We start from the raw sequence: 16606 nt of genomic DNA on the forward strand, positions 1-16606 counted from the left end.
CAATAACTGTAATTCTCCTTTTTTGTGTCAGACCAGGTCCATAATTTGCGTATGTTTACAGACATTAGAAATTAAGATTTTGTACTGCTTGGTGATGTGAAATGCGGATCCTACAAACAGTTCACATCTCTAGCCATAATGGACTTACCTTCAAAACCCCTGCTTTCAATTACGCTGCTAGCTGTACATGTTAATGGTGGCTTCTGTATAGGAATTGTATACAGGAATTTAGTAATGAAATAAATTCCTTTTTTTGGTATTAACCAAAATTCTGAATCTTGTCAATACAACGTGCTGGATAGGGGAAAAATGTGACCCCCAGCTATTTTTTTTTACAGAGGTTATTTTATTTACACTGTCCTTACACACACCTGTCCATAAACACACATGTACACATACACACTGCCTTTACACACATATCTGCCCATTAACACGCATATATGCATATACTGCTCTTATACACAACTGCCCATAAACACACATATATACACATACACTGCCCTTACACACTGCCTTTACACACACCTGCCCATTAACAGGCATATACACATACACTGCCCTTACACAACCCTGCCTTTACACACACCAGCTTACAAACATACAAATACATACACTGTTCTTACACACAAACTGTGCATACACACTGCCTTAACACAAACAGGTGCCCATAAACAGACGTATGCACATACACTGCCCTTACACAAGCCTGTCCATTCACACATGCATACACATACACCGCCCTCACACTCCCTTGCCAATACACACACACACTAGCTGACAAACACTGCCCATACACACACACTAGGGTGACCACATTTTATTTCTGCCATTGCGGGAAGCGCATGACATTACACACACAAGTGTGTGTATATATATATATATATATATATATATATATATATATATATATATATATACACATTTGTAACTACATAATATATACTTATCTCTTTGAAGTAAAGACTGGCAGTTAGTTTTCATTATTTAATATTAGATCCTGCTGCCGATGTATATTAATATTAGTCCCTGCTGACAATATATACTAGTATTAGCCCTTGCTGTCAATTTTATATTGAAATAATTGGACCCTATGCAAGCATTTCTTTGGGTCACACTCCCTAGCATGCAATAATTCCCTCCACTACCACACCATAAAAAATATTTGCCACACTCACTACAGATTAGGGGAAGACTGTGAGAGTCAGTGCAGTCTTCCCTCCTTCTGACCCTACCGTGACATTGAGGTCCTCTCCCCCGTAATCATCTTTGTCCCCTCATTCACTAAGCCATGCTTCTTTTACTTACTCCCTGTAGTTCAGGTATAGATCAAATAAACACATAAAACAGCACTTGCATGCTATAGATTAACTGAATAAGACATACAAACCCTATAATTGCAGGCATACATAAATAATGTATGGAAACATAGCCGGTACAGATCAACACATGAAAACACAAACCCAGCTTTGCATGTATAGATCAGTTGAAATTCTCATGTGAACTCGGCATTTAAGGTATAGATCAAATAAACAGAATCAGACATACAAATCCTGTATTTGCAGGTATACAATAATAATGCATGGGAACATAGCATTGCAAGTATTGATCAATAGAACACACAAACCCAGCATTGCAGGTATAGATCAACTGGAAATCACATGTAAACTCAGCATTGCGGGCATAGATCAAAAAAAAAAACACACAGAAACAGCTTTGCAGGTATTGATCAACTGAATAAGACATACAAACCCTGTATTTGCAGGTATACAAAAATAATGTATGGAAACATGGCATTGCAGATATGGATCAACAATAACACACAAACCCAGCTTTGCAGGTATAGATCAATTGGAATTCACATAAAAACTTAGCATTAAAGGTATAGATAAACCCCCTAAATTACAGGTATAGCTTACAGATTGCACACCTCAAAGCCGGCCCTGGGGTCCACACTGCTCACACAGAACCTGACCAGCACCCAGATTACACACATAGGGCTTGCCATTGTTGTCTCCACACATCCCATCATGAGTTAACTTTGTCCCCAAACAGCCCGCCCTGTGCCATCTTTGTCCCCAAGGCTCAAACACCCTGCTTGATCTTTGCCTTACTACAAATCTATTATACATCTATGATACATACAAACACGTTTACAGTCACTCACTAATTCACACTTTCACATAATTCATTCACACAATAATTTATTCTTTCACTCATTCACACTATTCATCCACACATTAATTCATTCTCTTACTCATTCTCACTTTTTTTATTTCACTATTCTTACTACCCCCTTTCTCTCTAGCTACCTCTCCTTCCTTATCTCACTATCTACGCCCCCCTTTTTCTTACTACCTACCCCCTCTCCCCCTTTCTCACTATCTACATACTATCTATATACACATATACACAGTCCTTGCAACCCTTTCTTCCCATCTCTTACCTTTCTCATCTTCCGTCATCTTCAATCATTCTGCATCATACATCATCTTCTTTCTTACATGTTGTCATGGGAGCGTGAGGTCTGTCGCTCCAGGCCTCTGCTTTAGTGCTCCCTCATCACTGTGCGCCGGCTATTGATGCAGAGCGCCAGGGGGACGTCATATCCCCACGCTCTGCATCATTTGCCGGCGCGTAGTGGTTAGGGAGCACAGAAACCGAGGTCTGAATTGACAGACCTCGCACTCCCTAATGTTGGGCCGGTTTGAGGGGGATTGTGATCTCCCAAACCAGCCCTGCTCATCGGACACCTCATACCCAGACCAGCGCAATTCCCACAGGGCACCCGATGAACAGGACTGGTTGAGGACAGCACAATCGTGCAGCTACCTCTACACTCCTCTGAAGACCGCCCCAGGGAGGTGGCCTTTCTGATCGCCCCTCCCCTATATAGACGCTACTATTTTTTTTAGGGGCTTCGGGCTGGCAGCAATGTAATTCACCACGAGGCCCCTAGAACGATGCCCTAGAACTGCCCAGAGTGCCCATGCATTTAGATGTTTTCCTTAATGTTGGGCTGGTTAGGGAGATCCGTGATCTCCCCAACCAGTCCTGGAGGCTGCAGCTGCTGATCGGGCGGCTGTGCATACCCTTCCTATGGCCCTGGTCACGTCATCGCACTCCCCCCCTAGATCTACAGGTTAAGCACCTATCTCGGGCAAGCAAAGTAAATACAAACCAATTTATCAACTGTACCACTTATTTTGTATATGTGCTTTTTTGCCCATGCCCCAAGTTTTATGTGGGATGTACCCAGAGACCTCTAAAAGAAAGGATGGCAGAACATAAGTCTGCTATCCGAAATGTTCTTAAAATTGCGGGCACAGATGAGGAAAAGCAAAATGCCATGGCTGTACATTATCATATGGCTGGCCACGGCTTCCTGCTACTTTGAGATTTTTTGGGGTTAGAATCTATACCCTTTACAAAAGTGAGGGAGAGATGGGGTTAAACCCCTCTTATAGCGCAAATCTTTTTGGGTTTGGGAATTGGGAGCGCTACAGAATGAAAATAATTCTACAGGCCTAAACAGAGAAATAAATTGGTCAGTGGTTTTGTAGTATTGTTATATTTTTGTACTATTACATTTTGTATTGTTGTACTTTTGTTTTACCATATTTGCTCGATTATAAGATGACCCTGATTATAAGATGCCTCCCAAAATATGAATATTAATTTAGAAAAAAGAAAAAGCCTGAATATAAAACTACCCTATAGGAAATTTTTTACTAGTATATATTAATTTACATGTAAACTATTTTTTCATATTTAATAAAAACTATGATTGAGAAAAATTCCATGAGGGAGCACTGGACGGTCATGTGATGCCGGCGCTCTGTTATAGAAGCTCTAGAGGAAATGCCAGCCAGCAGCGGAGGTTCATCGCGCATCACGCAGACATCCACCAGCTGCCAGAGAGGAGGATCTAGGTCTCTTGCAGTGCTGCGGGGGATCTGGATCTTAGTCTTATAGTCAGACCTCTGTTTGTCTTGTCAGATTAAAAGACTACCTAGAATATAAGACGAGGGGTATTTTTCAGAGCATTTGCATTCTGAAAAAAACCCTTGTCTTATATTCGAGCAAATACGGTATTACATTTTCAGTGATTTTTTTACCTGCAAATTGAATTGATGTGCATGTCACTTGTAATTGTAACACACACTTTTTGGGTTAATTGACCCTGAGGGGAGTTAATATAAATTACCTTGTTTAGTCATGTAAGTTTATGCATTACCTTGAAAGTTCTGTGTTTATGACCATTCTTTGGTGAGCACTTTTCACTTTGTTTATTCGGATGGGCCGAATACACTGTTGAATTGAGATCCATTGTATCTGTTTTGATGCTTACCCAATGGAGTAGAGCACTGTCATAATTTCCATTTACCTTCTATCTTGATGTGCTCCGGTGAATTGTATCATTGTTATTATAACTAAAATATAACACAATGTACCTGCACATTGCAGTAATATTCAGTATGTAAGATAACATAGTAAATGTGTCCCATACTAAAGGTAAATAATAATAGTATTGGTGGGTCCAAAATGGATGTAAACATATATGTAGTTTACACATAAAAAAGTGTGTAGAATGATCACAAATGTTTTTTTCCCTGTACTTTTTTTCAGAAGTTTTCTAAATTAGGGCATGCTTAGTACACATGATCAATACTTCTAAGATTGTATGTTATGGTTCTATATATATATATATATATATATATATATATATATATATATATATATATATTAGGGCTGCAACAACTAATCGATAAAATCAATAATAATCGATAATGAAAATAGTTGCCAACGAATTTCATTATCGATTACTTAAATCGATTTTATCAATTATAAGATGAGGGTTTTTTCCAGATCAAATGCTCTGAAAAATATAATACCACTATAAGATATATCTTATGATAACACTAAGATCCAGATCCCCTGCAGCGCTGCAGGGGACCCGGATCCTTCTCTCTGTCAGCCGACAGGCGTCTGTGCGATGCGTGCAGACATCCTCCGTTACTGTCTTCCACTTCCACCGGAGCTTCTATGATGGAGCACCGGCGTCACATGACCTTCCGGTGCTCAGTCATAGAAGCTCCAGCGAAAGTGCAGGCCACCAGCAGAGGTTGTCTACGCGCATCGTGCAGACGTTCACCGGCTGCCCCTACTAGACACCAAGGAGTCTGGAGCAGAGGGGCTGAGCCTGGACAAAGTTGGTTGTGTCCGTTATGGAACAGCCCAGCATGAAATAATGCACTTGCTTGGCTTTTACCACGAACATACCAGGAGCGACAGGGATAAATATATCGATGTCATATGGGAGAACATCATAAAAGGTGAGCAACGCAGACTCAAATATTCATATCTTAAACTTAGCAGTTTTAGGCTATACCTGAACAAAAACAAATCATGGAGGATTGTGGTTTTACCTGCACTGCTTTGTACACAATCGGATGATTGTATTTTCTTTATGCAAATGTCCCGCTATAATAAACTGTACACTTAAAAATAATATTGACTATGTGAACCTTGAAAGCGGAGGGCGCTTAGGCATATCTGGAGTAGTTATGGGGTTTCATGGCTTTGATAATACGTCAGTGAAATATAAATCATAATGGGTATCATTATATTGTGTCTATGTATCATCTTTCAGGCACTCAAGAAAACTTTTTGAAGGAGAACACCAATAACCTGAATCTCCCATATGACTACAACTCTGTGATGCATTACCACAGGTAGGTAGACAATTGGATCATGGAACAAAATGGACACTTGTCTCTGCAAGCAGGCCCTGACTGGCAATCTGGCAAATACCTAGTGGGCCACTGGCTGACATCACTCCATACGCAGCCAATCTGCTACCCCAGTGGCAGATTGGGTATTGCATTGTGCAGCCACCAGCTGGATATCCCTGGCCACACGCTACGTGGGCATAAAAATGTAATGTAAGCGGCCTCTCATATCCAGATGCTGTTTGCTCTTATGTCATTTGGTGACCACAAGCCTTAAAGTGCCAGGGCTGACTAGTCATCCCCAGTCAGGCCCTGTCTGCAACATAAGGGCATTTTCTAATTCCTCCAATTTTCTGTGTCCAATGTTACAGCACTGCCTTTAGCAGTCCATGTGGCAAAACAACTTTAATCCCAAAACCTGACCCCAAAGTTGCTCTGGGACAGAGGGTAGGAATGAGCAGTCTGGATGTCATGAAGCTGAACACCCTCTACAAATGCAGTAAGGGATTGTGCATTGAGTTACTTCTTGAAACTTAAAACCATCTACCTTGAGTAATCTATTATACAATGAGTGTAGGAAAATATGCAATGCTCTAATGTAACAGTTTGAATATGATTATGTTCTAGTGGACGGGTCCTGAAGCCCACGTGCTCAGAATGGGCCTTAGTGGGCCGTTGACTGTGTGCCGAGCAGGGATAGGTCCTGACAGCATTTTTTGAATGTGGGGGGAGGGGTTAATGGTGGGCTATTTAGGGGTTTGGCGCCTCTGGAGCAGTCTCCATTTTGTCTCACCTGACACTCACTGTTTACATTAAATGGTTAATGTTGAATTATGTTAATTTATGTTATTTATTGTTCTGTGTGTTGGTCATTGTCCTGTTAACGCACCTATTTTGGTTTTAGGACAGCGTGGCAATGGCCTGCATTTAAATAAATTTCGGCTGTGGCCTTTTACACCCAAATCTATGGTGTCGTGTTTTTATTGGGGAAAAGGTTTGTGGGTTCTTGCAGGGGGCCTAGCCCGGGAGTCGAGGCTACTACAGTCATAACATCATACATAGGAGACTATCTAGCAGCTTCTGTTACCATAGGGAGACGACAATACATAAAATCCACGTAAAACCTGCCCATAGCACAATACCAGCCAGACAGAATTTATTAAAGAAAGAAATCCTAGTGATTTATGATTCATGATACGACTATTGTCACCATATTTTAGTAACACATATTTTCCTATTTTTTTCAGATCTCTGTCGTTTAAAGTTTATGAGTCCTTCAGAGCTGACAGCAGCTCCCTCAAACAACGCAATGATGGCTGTCTGTGGTTGATCCAAATCCCCCAAAACAAGGTGAATGTTTTGTCATTATAATGTCCCTTTAATATCAGCTTTTTTAATGTATACATATTAGTTAATTTATGTCCCTGTTACATATATCTTATCCTAATACCTAATTAAGACAAGCTCAAGGACCGATTAAGATCTGAGTCCTAACTTAGGAAATATGGGCAGACTAGATAGGTCGAATGGCTCTTATCTGCCGTCTATGTTTAGTTCACTTGCAATACTCCAAATCGTCTATTTACTTCTGCAGCTCAGTGACATCAACATTCCTCAATCCACTGGATGTGATGACAGTTACATCAAAATCTACGATGGAGCTAGTAAATCAGCCCGTGTTTTTCTAGACAAGACCTGCGGAGATGTCAGGATTCTATCCTGACTGCAGGATCTTTCAAGTTTAACCCTTCGTTTGTTATGATTTACCTATTTCAACCACCAGGGGTCACTCTACCTAGCAATTGTGTGGTCTGACTTTAACCTGGACTTACCTGATTACCAGGCCTATATCTGGACACTCCCCTGTTTGTTAGGTGCCTTTACATTAAGACTGTGATGACCTCACAGGCTGTGTACTGGTTTGGGTCTCTGTTAGTCTGCGTGCAGCTGGAGAGCCTTTGCCGTGCGGTGTGTTTGGGCCCTGATTGTTTTAAAATAGTCATTTAAGGCAGCCTACTGTTGGTTGAATTAATGGTCGAATTCTCCTCAGAAAGAGTTTTTATTTATTTAGATCATGCGCATAATCGAGACAAGGCACACAACACACATACATCGAAGCGTTGTCTGATTACACGTTTGGATTACATGGTTTATATAACCTCTTATCTACTTCTAATAGTATGCATCATTCTGATGAAAAGGAAAATGTGAAAGGAAAATGCCTGCAACTATCAACTTTGCGTCTGGTAAGGACGGGAGACTAAGGAATTTAATCAAGATTGAAGTTCCTGAGAGAGAGAGAAGGAGGAAAAAGGAACAAAGTATGTTGTAGAGGAGGTGCTAATTAAAACACTTGGACTTGATCTTAAAGACATCTACTGCCTGCAAGACCAAGTTAGAGGTACATATGTAATAACATTATTGAACATCGGCGTGTGTTATAATATCTACAGAAAAGAAAGCTGACCCTCGATTGGATGGACTCTGCTTCAGGTTGTATGGCGGTGAGGAAATCCCTCTTACTGTTCATATGTATAATCCATACGTGTCTGACGAAGCTATCATAGCCTGGTTATATCTATATGTAATGTAATAAAATATCTAGCCCACAGAAGGTACGGAATGAGATGGGTATTTAGAAAGCTAAGAGGAGGTTCCAGAAATTTCGGACTCTGAAGGTGAGAGGGGCGTTGATAAAATGCACTAATGCTCTCGCTGGATCTCACTGTTGCCTCACTTAGGCTAGGTTTCCACTTGGGTTTTTGTCCTGCGTTTTTTTTCTTGATGAAAAACGCCAAGAAAACTGCCACTGCATTTTTCTGCGTTTTGGCGTTTTTTTCTGGAGTTTTTTCTGGCGTTCTGTGGAAATTGCTTTTTTTGACCTTAGGCAGTTTTTCCAGCCTTTACAAGTTAGCAGTTTCACCCAGCTAAAAGGGATTAGGATAAATGGCAAGTATCTGCCCCCGATGTCATTTACTTGGTAGACCCCTTTGTCTCTTTTCTGTGGTTTGTAAGGCATGCTTTATTCCGAATGTCTGCTCCTCTAGGAAGATTGGCCCCAAATGATGGTGCAAATTGTTTGCTGTTGCTTTTGGCACGCAGGATCCAGTTGATGCGTCGGGTATGTTTGTTTGTAATGGCATGTTTGTTCCAAATGGTGTAAAATTCAATATGAACCAGTCCAGGACTTTGTTTTGTGTGAAACTGTTTGTTTTCAGCCTATTTCTCGTAGGACACACAGATACTGGGTCCATCCTCTGCATTGTAACTGTGGAAAAAACGCCATAAAAAACGCCAAGGCAATAAACCCACATGGCTTTTTCATGGCGTTTTTTCTCTCCCATAGACGTCTATTGGAGAAAAACGCCAAGATTTCCTTGAAAAAACGCCAGAGTGTGAACATGCTGCGATTTTGAAAAACTGCCACAGAGCCCAAAAAAGCAGAAAAACGCCAAAGAGGACTGAAAAAACGCCAGACAGAAAAACGCCAAGTGGAAATGGCATTTTGCGATTTCCTATTGAAAAACAGCTAACATCTGGCTGCTGCGTTTTTCCACTAAAAAAACGCCAGGTGGCGCTATTGGCGTTTTTATGGGCGTTTTTAGCATAAAAAAACCAAGTGGAAACCTAGCCTTAATGTGAGGAGTATGAGGAGTTCTGTCAGAAGGGCTGCTTTGTTTGCATATTTACAGACTCTAAATGCGGACATCATTTTCTTACAGGAGTGTGCAATAGATCATGGACTGTCTTAAGGACATTTAAAGAAGGACTGGACCGCGGGGCCCTCTTACTGGTCCGGGTCAAATGATAGTAAAGCCGCTGAGGTTGGGATCCTTTTTAAGAACAAACAAGAAAGCGAGAACATGGAGCAAGAAGGGCGCATGACTGAGGGGACGACAGGCAGCCCTCTCCCCCCTCCCGATTTCCTGTTTTTCAGTAAATCTGCTGAGTCAGCTAGGGGGGCTGTCGGTCAATGTTGATTGACGGCCCTGAGCTGACAATTGATAGGTGTGCATCATCCTACTGTGCTTAGGGGTGGGGGTCACTATATATATATGGGAGCCCACCCCATCTAGGTCACTTTTTCAATTGACCTGGAAAGCTTTCCCTCCCTCCCACCCCTCTTTTTCTGTTCCTTGGCGGTTGGTTATCAAGCTGGCATAGAGCAAGGGTTAACCACCTTAGGTGTGGTTTGACCCGTGGTGCACAGGCCCTCGGCCTAAGTGCAGGACACTCCTTGGGCTTGTGCCTTGGTGAATCCTAGCCGTGACCAGGCCCGGACTGGCCATCGGGCACACCGGGCGTTTGCCCGGTGGGCCGGGCCGCATTGACTTAGGGGCTGATGGAGCTGCAGCTCCAGGCCCCTACCCTACCTACGGCCGCATTAACGCGGCCGCACAGGGTTTAAATTAAAACATCGGGGTTTTTTTAACTTTATTTAACATCCTCCATGTTAAATAAAGTTTTTTTTAACTTTATTTAACATGGAGGATGTTAAATAAAGTTGAAAAAAAACCCCGATGTTTTAATTTAAACCCTGTGCGGCCGCAAACCCCTAAGGCCGGCCTGGTGGGGGCTTCCCGGCCCCTTAGAGCAGGACCGGCCTTTGGGGTGTGTGACCGCACATGGCGTCACACTCTAGGGGGCGGTCCGCACCGGGTGCCGCTCATCAGGGGGTGCCAACTTGCGGCACCCGGCACCCCTCCAGAGACGGACAGTAATGTCCGCCGCTGGAGGAGCAGGCTCGCAAGGGAGCGGTATCGGAGGTCTTTAACAGACCTCCGGTTCCCTTGAGTGATTTTAAGCCGGGTTCAACCCGGCTTAAAATCACTCAAGGGAGCCGGAGGTCTGCTAAAGACCTCCGATACCGCTCCCTTGTGATCCGCGCGGCAAGAGCTGCTGTGCGCCGGGGTTTGTTGTTAGATCCCGGCGCACAACACTGAAGCCGCGCCCACCGCTGTCCGTGCCCTCTGAACCGGAAGAAGACAGAGAAGACAGAAGAACTGAAGAAGAGGAGCGAAGAGGAGGAAAAGGAGCTGTAAGGAGAAAAGAGGAAAGGTAGGAAAATATTCAGTGAGAGTGGATTAGTATATATGTGTGGATTGGTATATATGTGTGGATTGGTATATATGTGTGGATTGGTATATATGTGTGGATTGGTATATATGTGTGGATTGGTGTATGTGTGGATTGGTATATACGTGTGGATTGGTGTATGTGTGGATTGGTGTATGTGTGGATTGGTATATACGTGTGGATTGGTATATACGTGTGGATTGGTATATACGTGTGGATTGGTATATACGCGTGGATTGGTATATAGGTGTGGATTGGTAAGTGTGTGAGAGTGATGGGTGTTATGCTGTACCACCGTCAATTTCTGCCTCAGTATATAGTGATAAGTATTATGCTGTACCACCGTCAATGTCTGCCTCAGTATATAATGATAACAGTGAGAAGAGGCAGAGGTGGTAGATAGTGATACAGGGGGATAGATAGTGAGAAAGGGGAGTTTTGTTACAAGTTTTTATTCCTTTCTTTTTTTGGGATGGGGGGGCACCAGAGGAGTAGTCCGCACAGGGCGCCAGAACACCTAAGGCCGGCTCTGCCTTAGAGTGGCGGACCCGGTTGCAGTTGCGGCGGGCTTAAGGGGCTCTGCCTTAATGCGGCCATATAGGCCCAGTCAGTCCGGTCCTGACTGGGCCTATTTTAAGGTAGGAGCCTGGAGCTGCAGCTCCATCAGCCCCTAAGTCAATCCTGCCCTGCCACAGGCGCGGTCGCAGTTGCTGCTTGCTCTGGCAACAAGGTAAATTGGGTGAGGGAAGGGGCTGCAGTGAGAAGGGGCAGAGGGGGGTTAGGTAGTGAGAAAGGGGGAGAGGGGATAGATAGAGGCGGTACATATTGAGAAGTGGGGAAGGGGGTTACATAGTGAAAAGGGGGAACATAGTGAGAAGGGCCAGATAAGATGATGAGAGGGGGTAGTGTGAATGCGTATGAGAATGAATGAATAAATGTGTGGATGAATTGTGTGAATGCGTATGACAATTAATGAATTCATGTGTGGATGAATTGCTTGAATGATTTGTGAGACTGCATTAATGAATGTGTTAATGATTTGTGTGAATGATTAAATGCAAAGATGGTACATGAAGGGTGGGCTTTAACAATAAATAAATAAATAAATATGGGCTGCTCAGGCTTAAATGCCCGGGCCTATTTTTTGTCCCAGTCCGGGCCTGGCCGTGACAATGGCTGCCGTGCAGGGGACGCCGGTGGTCTCTACGGTTTTTTACGGTTTTGCGCCTGTGCCAGCCGGGTCAGTAATTTACAGTCGTTGTTTACAATTTAGGGTTACGATTTGTAGCCTTTATATTTGGTTTACAATTGTTAGTTTTAAGGCTTGCACGTGTCATAAGTAAGTCGGGTGGTGCGGCACGTGCATCGCTATATTATATACTATGTTATATGTGTTTACAAATAAAGTTCATTTTACTATGAATAAAGTTATTTATATCTGTGTCACGGTGTGGAAGGCGTAAAGCGGACTGCACCGTGGCCTTATTTTTCCATAGTTGACTATAATAAAGCATTATATTATTTACTTTGTGTATTTATTGCGGGAAGGGGGGTAAAAGAGGGCGTCGCATTGGCGCTACCTCAGTCATGTAGTTTTAAATTATATTATTGAGATTGCTCCCGGGAGAGCAATTTTAATTGATGATGTTTTTAAGGTTTTAATATGCGTCTTATGAATGTATATGCTTCATCACTTAAGAAAGAAAGAGAATAGAAATTTTAGAGCGTATCTCCTTCTTTGCCATAGGTTCTTCCCCTCTAATAGTTGGAGGTGATTTTAATTGTATACTACCGGGGCGAAAATAGAAGTGGAGGGGTTGAGAACCAGAAGGTAGATAAAACTTCTTGCCAGCTTAGAAATTTCATCATTGATTTTAAATTGAAAGATGCGTGGAGGCATTTAAAACCCTCTGACCCTGGATATACATGGTCTAATGGCCAGGTCAGCTCCCGCATAGGTTTTATGTTGTCCTCTACTGGTTTTAATCTCCAGGCCATGTTTTAAGAAGATAATATAATTTTAGAAGTGGAAGGCCAGTCCTATATTGCGAGCATTTTAAACGTGTCACAAGAGTTTTACCAAAACCTTTTTAATGAAAAAGTCATAGTTCGGCCCTTTTTAACAGATACTCTGGGGGCCATAACTAATGTTTTAGAACCTGATGATCAAGCGGGTTTAAGCAGAAACCTGTCGTTAACCAAATTGCATGATGCAATTAAAAGCTTTTCTGCTGGTAAGTCCCCAGGAGCAGATGGAATCCCTATTGAATTTTATACATGTTTTTGGGATTTTTTACGGGACAATCTTTTTAATATCTTTTAACGCCCAGGAGTTACCCTCTTCCTGGACAAGAGGCATTTTTACGCTCTTTTTTAAGAAGGGTGATAGATCAAAATTGGAGAACTGGAGGTCTATCACCCTATTGAATGGAGACTATAAAATTATGGCCAAGATTTTAGCTAATAGAACAAAAGCTGTCATAGATAAAGTTATTCACCCAGATCAGATCTGTGGTATCCCAGGACGTGCTATCTGGGAACACCTAAATGTAATACGTGATCTGATATGGTATCAGAAAGACTGTAAACAAAAACTGGCCATTTTATCTCTTGATTTTAAAATAGCTTTTGATCGTGTATCCCAGATGATTTTATTCAACGTATTAATGTTTTATATAAGTTGTCTTTTAGCAAAATTTTTATCAATGGCTTTTTAACTCAGAAAGTCTCTCTTAAATCTGGGGTGAAGCAGGGATGTCCGCTTTTCCCCCTTCTTTTTGTCTGTGCCATTGAACCCCTTTTTAGCCCTTCTACGAAAGGCGTCCCCATCCCGGGGGGGGTAGGGGTACAGGTGAAAACTCTGCGCTACATGGATGATGATAGTGTATATTGCACAACCCCAGAGTCCTTGAAAAGAGCTATTCGAACAACTGAGCATTTTACATGTGCCTCTGGGTTTAAGCTGAATCTTAGCAAATGTGACTGTTTTACTATTGGTGATTGGGATGGCAGTCCGACACCTGCTGTCCAGACCCAAGGTGACAGTATTAAAATTCTGGGAGTGGTTTTTGATTATGCATATAATGGAGAGAGATTATGTGATATTGTTTTAGAAAAACTAAACCGCAAAATAGAATTATGGCAAACCCGAAAGCTGACAATGGAAGGGAGAATTTTAATCATCAAGGCAATACTCTTGCCAGTAATGATGTATTTAGGAGCGGTATTCCCCCCTTCTGACTTGTACGTAAAGAAACTTATGCTTTTCATGTTCATGCAACTTACCCTGCAGATGCCACTGGAAATCCATAGGTTCGCTGTCAGGGGTTAACTTACAAAGACCGTGCGAGTGAACCTATTGGTCACCTGCAGGGTCTTCCTCTGGCATCAACCAATTGGTTGATGCCAGAGGAGGTCCCTGTAGGCGACCAATAGGCTCATTCGCACTGCCCTGTAACCCGTGACGGCGAACCTGCGGATTTCCACTTCCGGGAACTGCCGCGATGCTGCGAAGATAAGGTAAGTTAGAAGGGGGCGGGGGGAATGGTAGACAAAGACGAAGACGATCACGAAGATCTTCGTGGTGTGTGTGTCTTCGTCTTCGCCTACGTTTTACCGCCGCCGTCTTCTCTTCGGCGTGTCTTCGGAACGAACAAGAAAACGCACTCTTCGTGTTCGTTTTCATGTTCGCCCGAAGACGAATGCACAAGTCTACTTATTTTCCTTATTTCCAGCAATCTGAATTAACCGTTAACCCCGAGCTGAGACTCTTTCCTGACCTGGTAAGGCTCATGACAGCAGATGTGGTACTTCCTTCTATAATTTCTGCAGGAACAAATATGTTGGTGGAATTTGTGAGGAGAAACAGAGTTGTTTCAAAGGGATTTGCTGCTGACTATAAAACTGGTAAAATACCCCAACCTGCTGGTGGAATCTTGAGTATTCCTTGTCTTGTTCCCTGTTGTGCCCTGTATTATGTATATCTTGTCTGGTTATGTTTCTTGCTTGTTCTCCCTGTCCCTTGCTTGTTATGTTTCTGCTATATACTCTGCTTCCCTACTCCCAGCCTGCAGCATCCTGCACATGATTCCAGTGCAATGTCTCAAGCCTGCTCCAGGGTGACTGCAGGATATCTCCAAGTTCTGCTCTGTTCTGTCATCATCCACTGCTATGTCAGGGCGCTGGTATGTGGCTGCACAACCTTAGATGCTCACCACCCGGGAGAGTGCAGTCTCCCTGCACCAGGCCCTGTCCAACTCCGCTACTGCACAGTAACTCCTGAGCACAATCTTTGGGCGCTCTGGGTCATTACAGTCGTCTGTATGGACCCGGTTCATTACAGTGGCAGTACATTGTTCAGGTATGAATTTACAGCCCTTGGTATATGTCACTGAAAAACACCACCCCAATATGTGTTCAGCAACATCTCCTGAGTTTGAGGCTCAAAGGCCACATTTCGGAGGTGCGATTTTTTTTTTTTTTTCCCATTTCGATATCAGGACACTCTGCACCTATGTCCTATTTAGGATATATTTTAACCTAGACAATTAAATTTGCCCCAATTTTTGGGGAAGATTCAAAATTCAAAATGCCATGATTTTTGGGGAAGATTTTTAGTACTTGCTCATAATAATAAACCTTTATATATATATATATATATATATATATATATATATATATATATATATATTTGGACTTTTTGTAACATTTTGTTGGAATTGGATGGTTTCCCTGATTGTGACATCACTGCATAAATATTTCAAATGTTTCCACATTTTAACTTATTGACTTGCATGGTGGAATGAAGTACCTGTATTCAACCTGCAGAGGGAGCCCAGAGTCCTCAGAAGGGTCTGTAGAGGCACTGCTATGTTACAAGAGGCAAAATCTCTCGCAGTGGTGCTTGTGACTCCTCTCTGGAGCAGTCACAGAGTGTTCTGGAATGGGTTTTTGGTGTATCGCTATCGAGGCATTTCAGCAACACCATTTAAGCTTAGCAGGAGATAATATATGGCAGACGTTAAAACTATTGATTTCACTTGAAGGCCATTGTCACTTACCTGATTTCCACCAACAAGGGAGTCCCCCGGCCGGATGTCCATGCGCCACCGTTCCACGCAGTGGGGACTGTCCTTCTGTGGCAGCTTCCTCCAATGAACCCTCCTCAGCCATCCCCCGCATCTGTATGTCTTGAATGGAGTTACACATCTACTTTTGAATTTGATTCCAAATACAAATTTGGTCCCCTTTCTCATATTGAGCCCTATATAAAGCCTCAGAACACATTAAACCTTGCCCTCTGATGGTCATACCTGTGCCTGCCGTGGTGTATTTGACCCAAGTGTGTTCTATAATGTTGTTCCTGTATTTGACCGGGTTGATCCTGACTATCCTGAACTCGGGCTACCTGACCTCGGCATTGATCCTGACTATCCTTAATTCCTGCCACCTGACTTTGGCTTCCTGACTTGAGTCTGTATCACGATCTCGAAAGGATCTTCAAAAAGTCCCAGGGCCGCTTGAACCAAAAAGGCTTAACCCAAAGGTTCTCCTGCGGCAACCCCTGGTTGAAAGAAAGAACAACTTTTGAGACCGACTGGCTTTTTCTTGTGGGGACGCTGTGTTCTACTTTGCAACAGCGTCTCCCCTGGTATGCTGAGCATGACACCCTTCTTTCATGCTATGGTGTTAGCATGTGTGTGCTGCTTACTGTATGGTGTGTAAGTGTATGTTAGTGTATGGTGTAAGCATGAGTGCATGTGTGTGTTAGTATTTGGTGTTAGTATATTGGCTGCAGGGGC

At 42.8% G+C, this 16606-nt stretch overlaps 1 protein-coding gene across 1 annotated transcript in view; it reads left to right on the forward strand.

The window, feature by feature from the left end:
• LOC149288304 (dorsal-ventral patterning tolloid-like protein 1) overlaps positions 1 to 16606 on the forward strand; it is a 48204-nt gene that overhangs the window by 16405 nt on the left and 15193 nt on the right. The window contains exons 12-13 of the mRNA XM_089491857.1: positions 5651 to 5732; positions 6101 to 6228. Of these exons, the coding sequence (XP_089347983.1) occupies positions 5651 to 5732; positions 6101 to 6228 (210 nt within the window). The remainder of the gene's footprint in view (positions 1 to 5650; positions 5733 to 6100; positions 6229 to 16606) is intronic.

The sequence above is a fragment of the Sceloporus occidentalis genome, unplaced genomic scaffold (assembly GCF_023333645.1).
Source record: "Sceloporus occidentalis isolate IW3139 unplaced genomic scaffold, rSceOcc1.0.p SCAF_52, whole genome shotgun sequence".
NCBI classification, from domain to species: domain Eukaryota; kingdom Metazoa; phylum Chordata; class Lepidosauria; order Squamata; family Phrynosomatidae; genus Sceloporus; species Sceloporus occidentalis.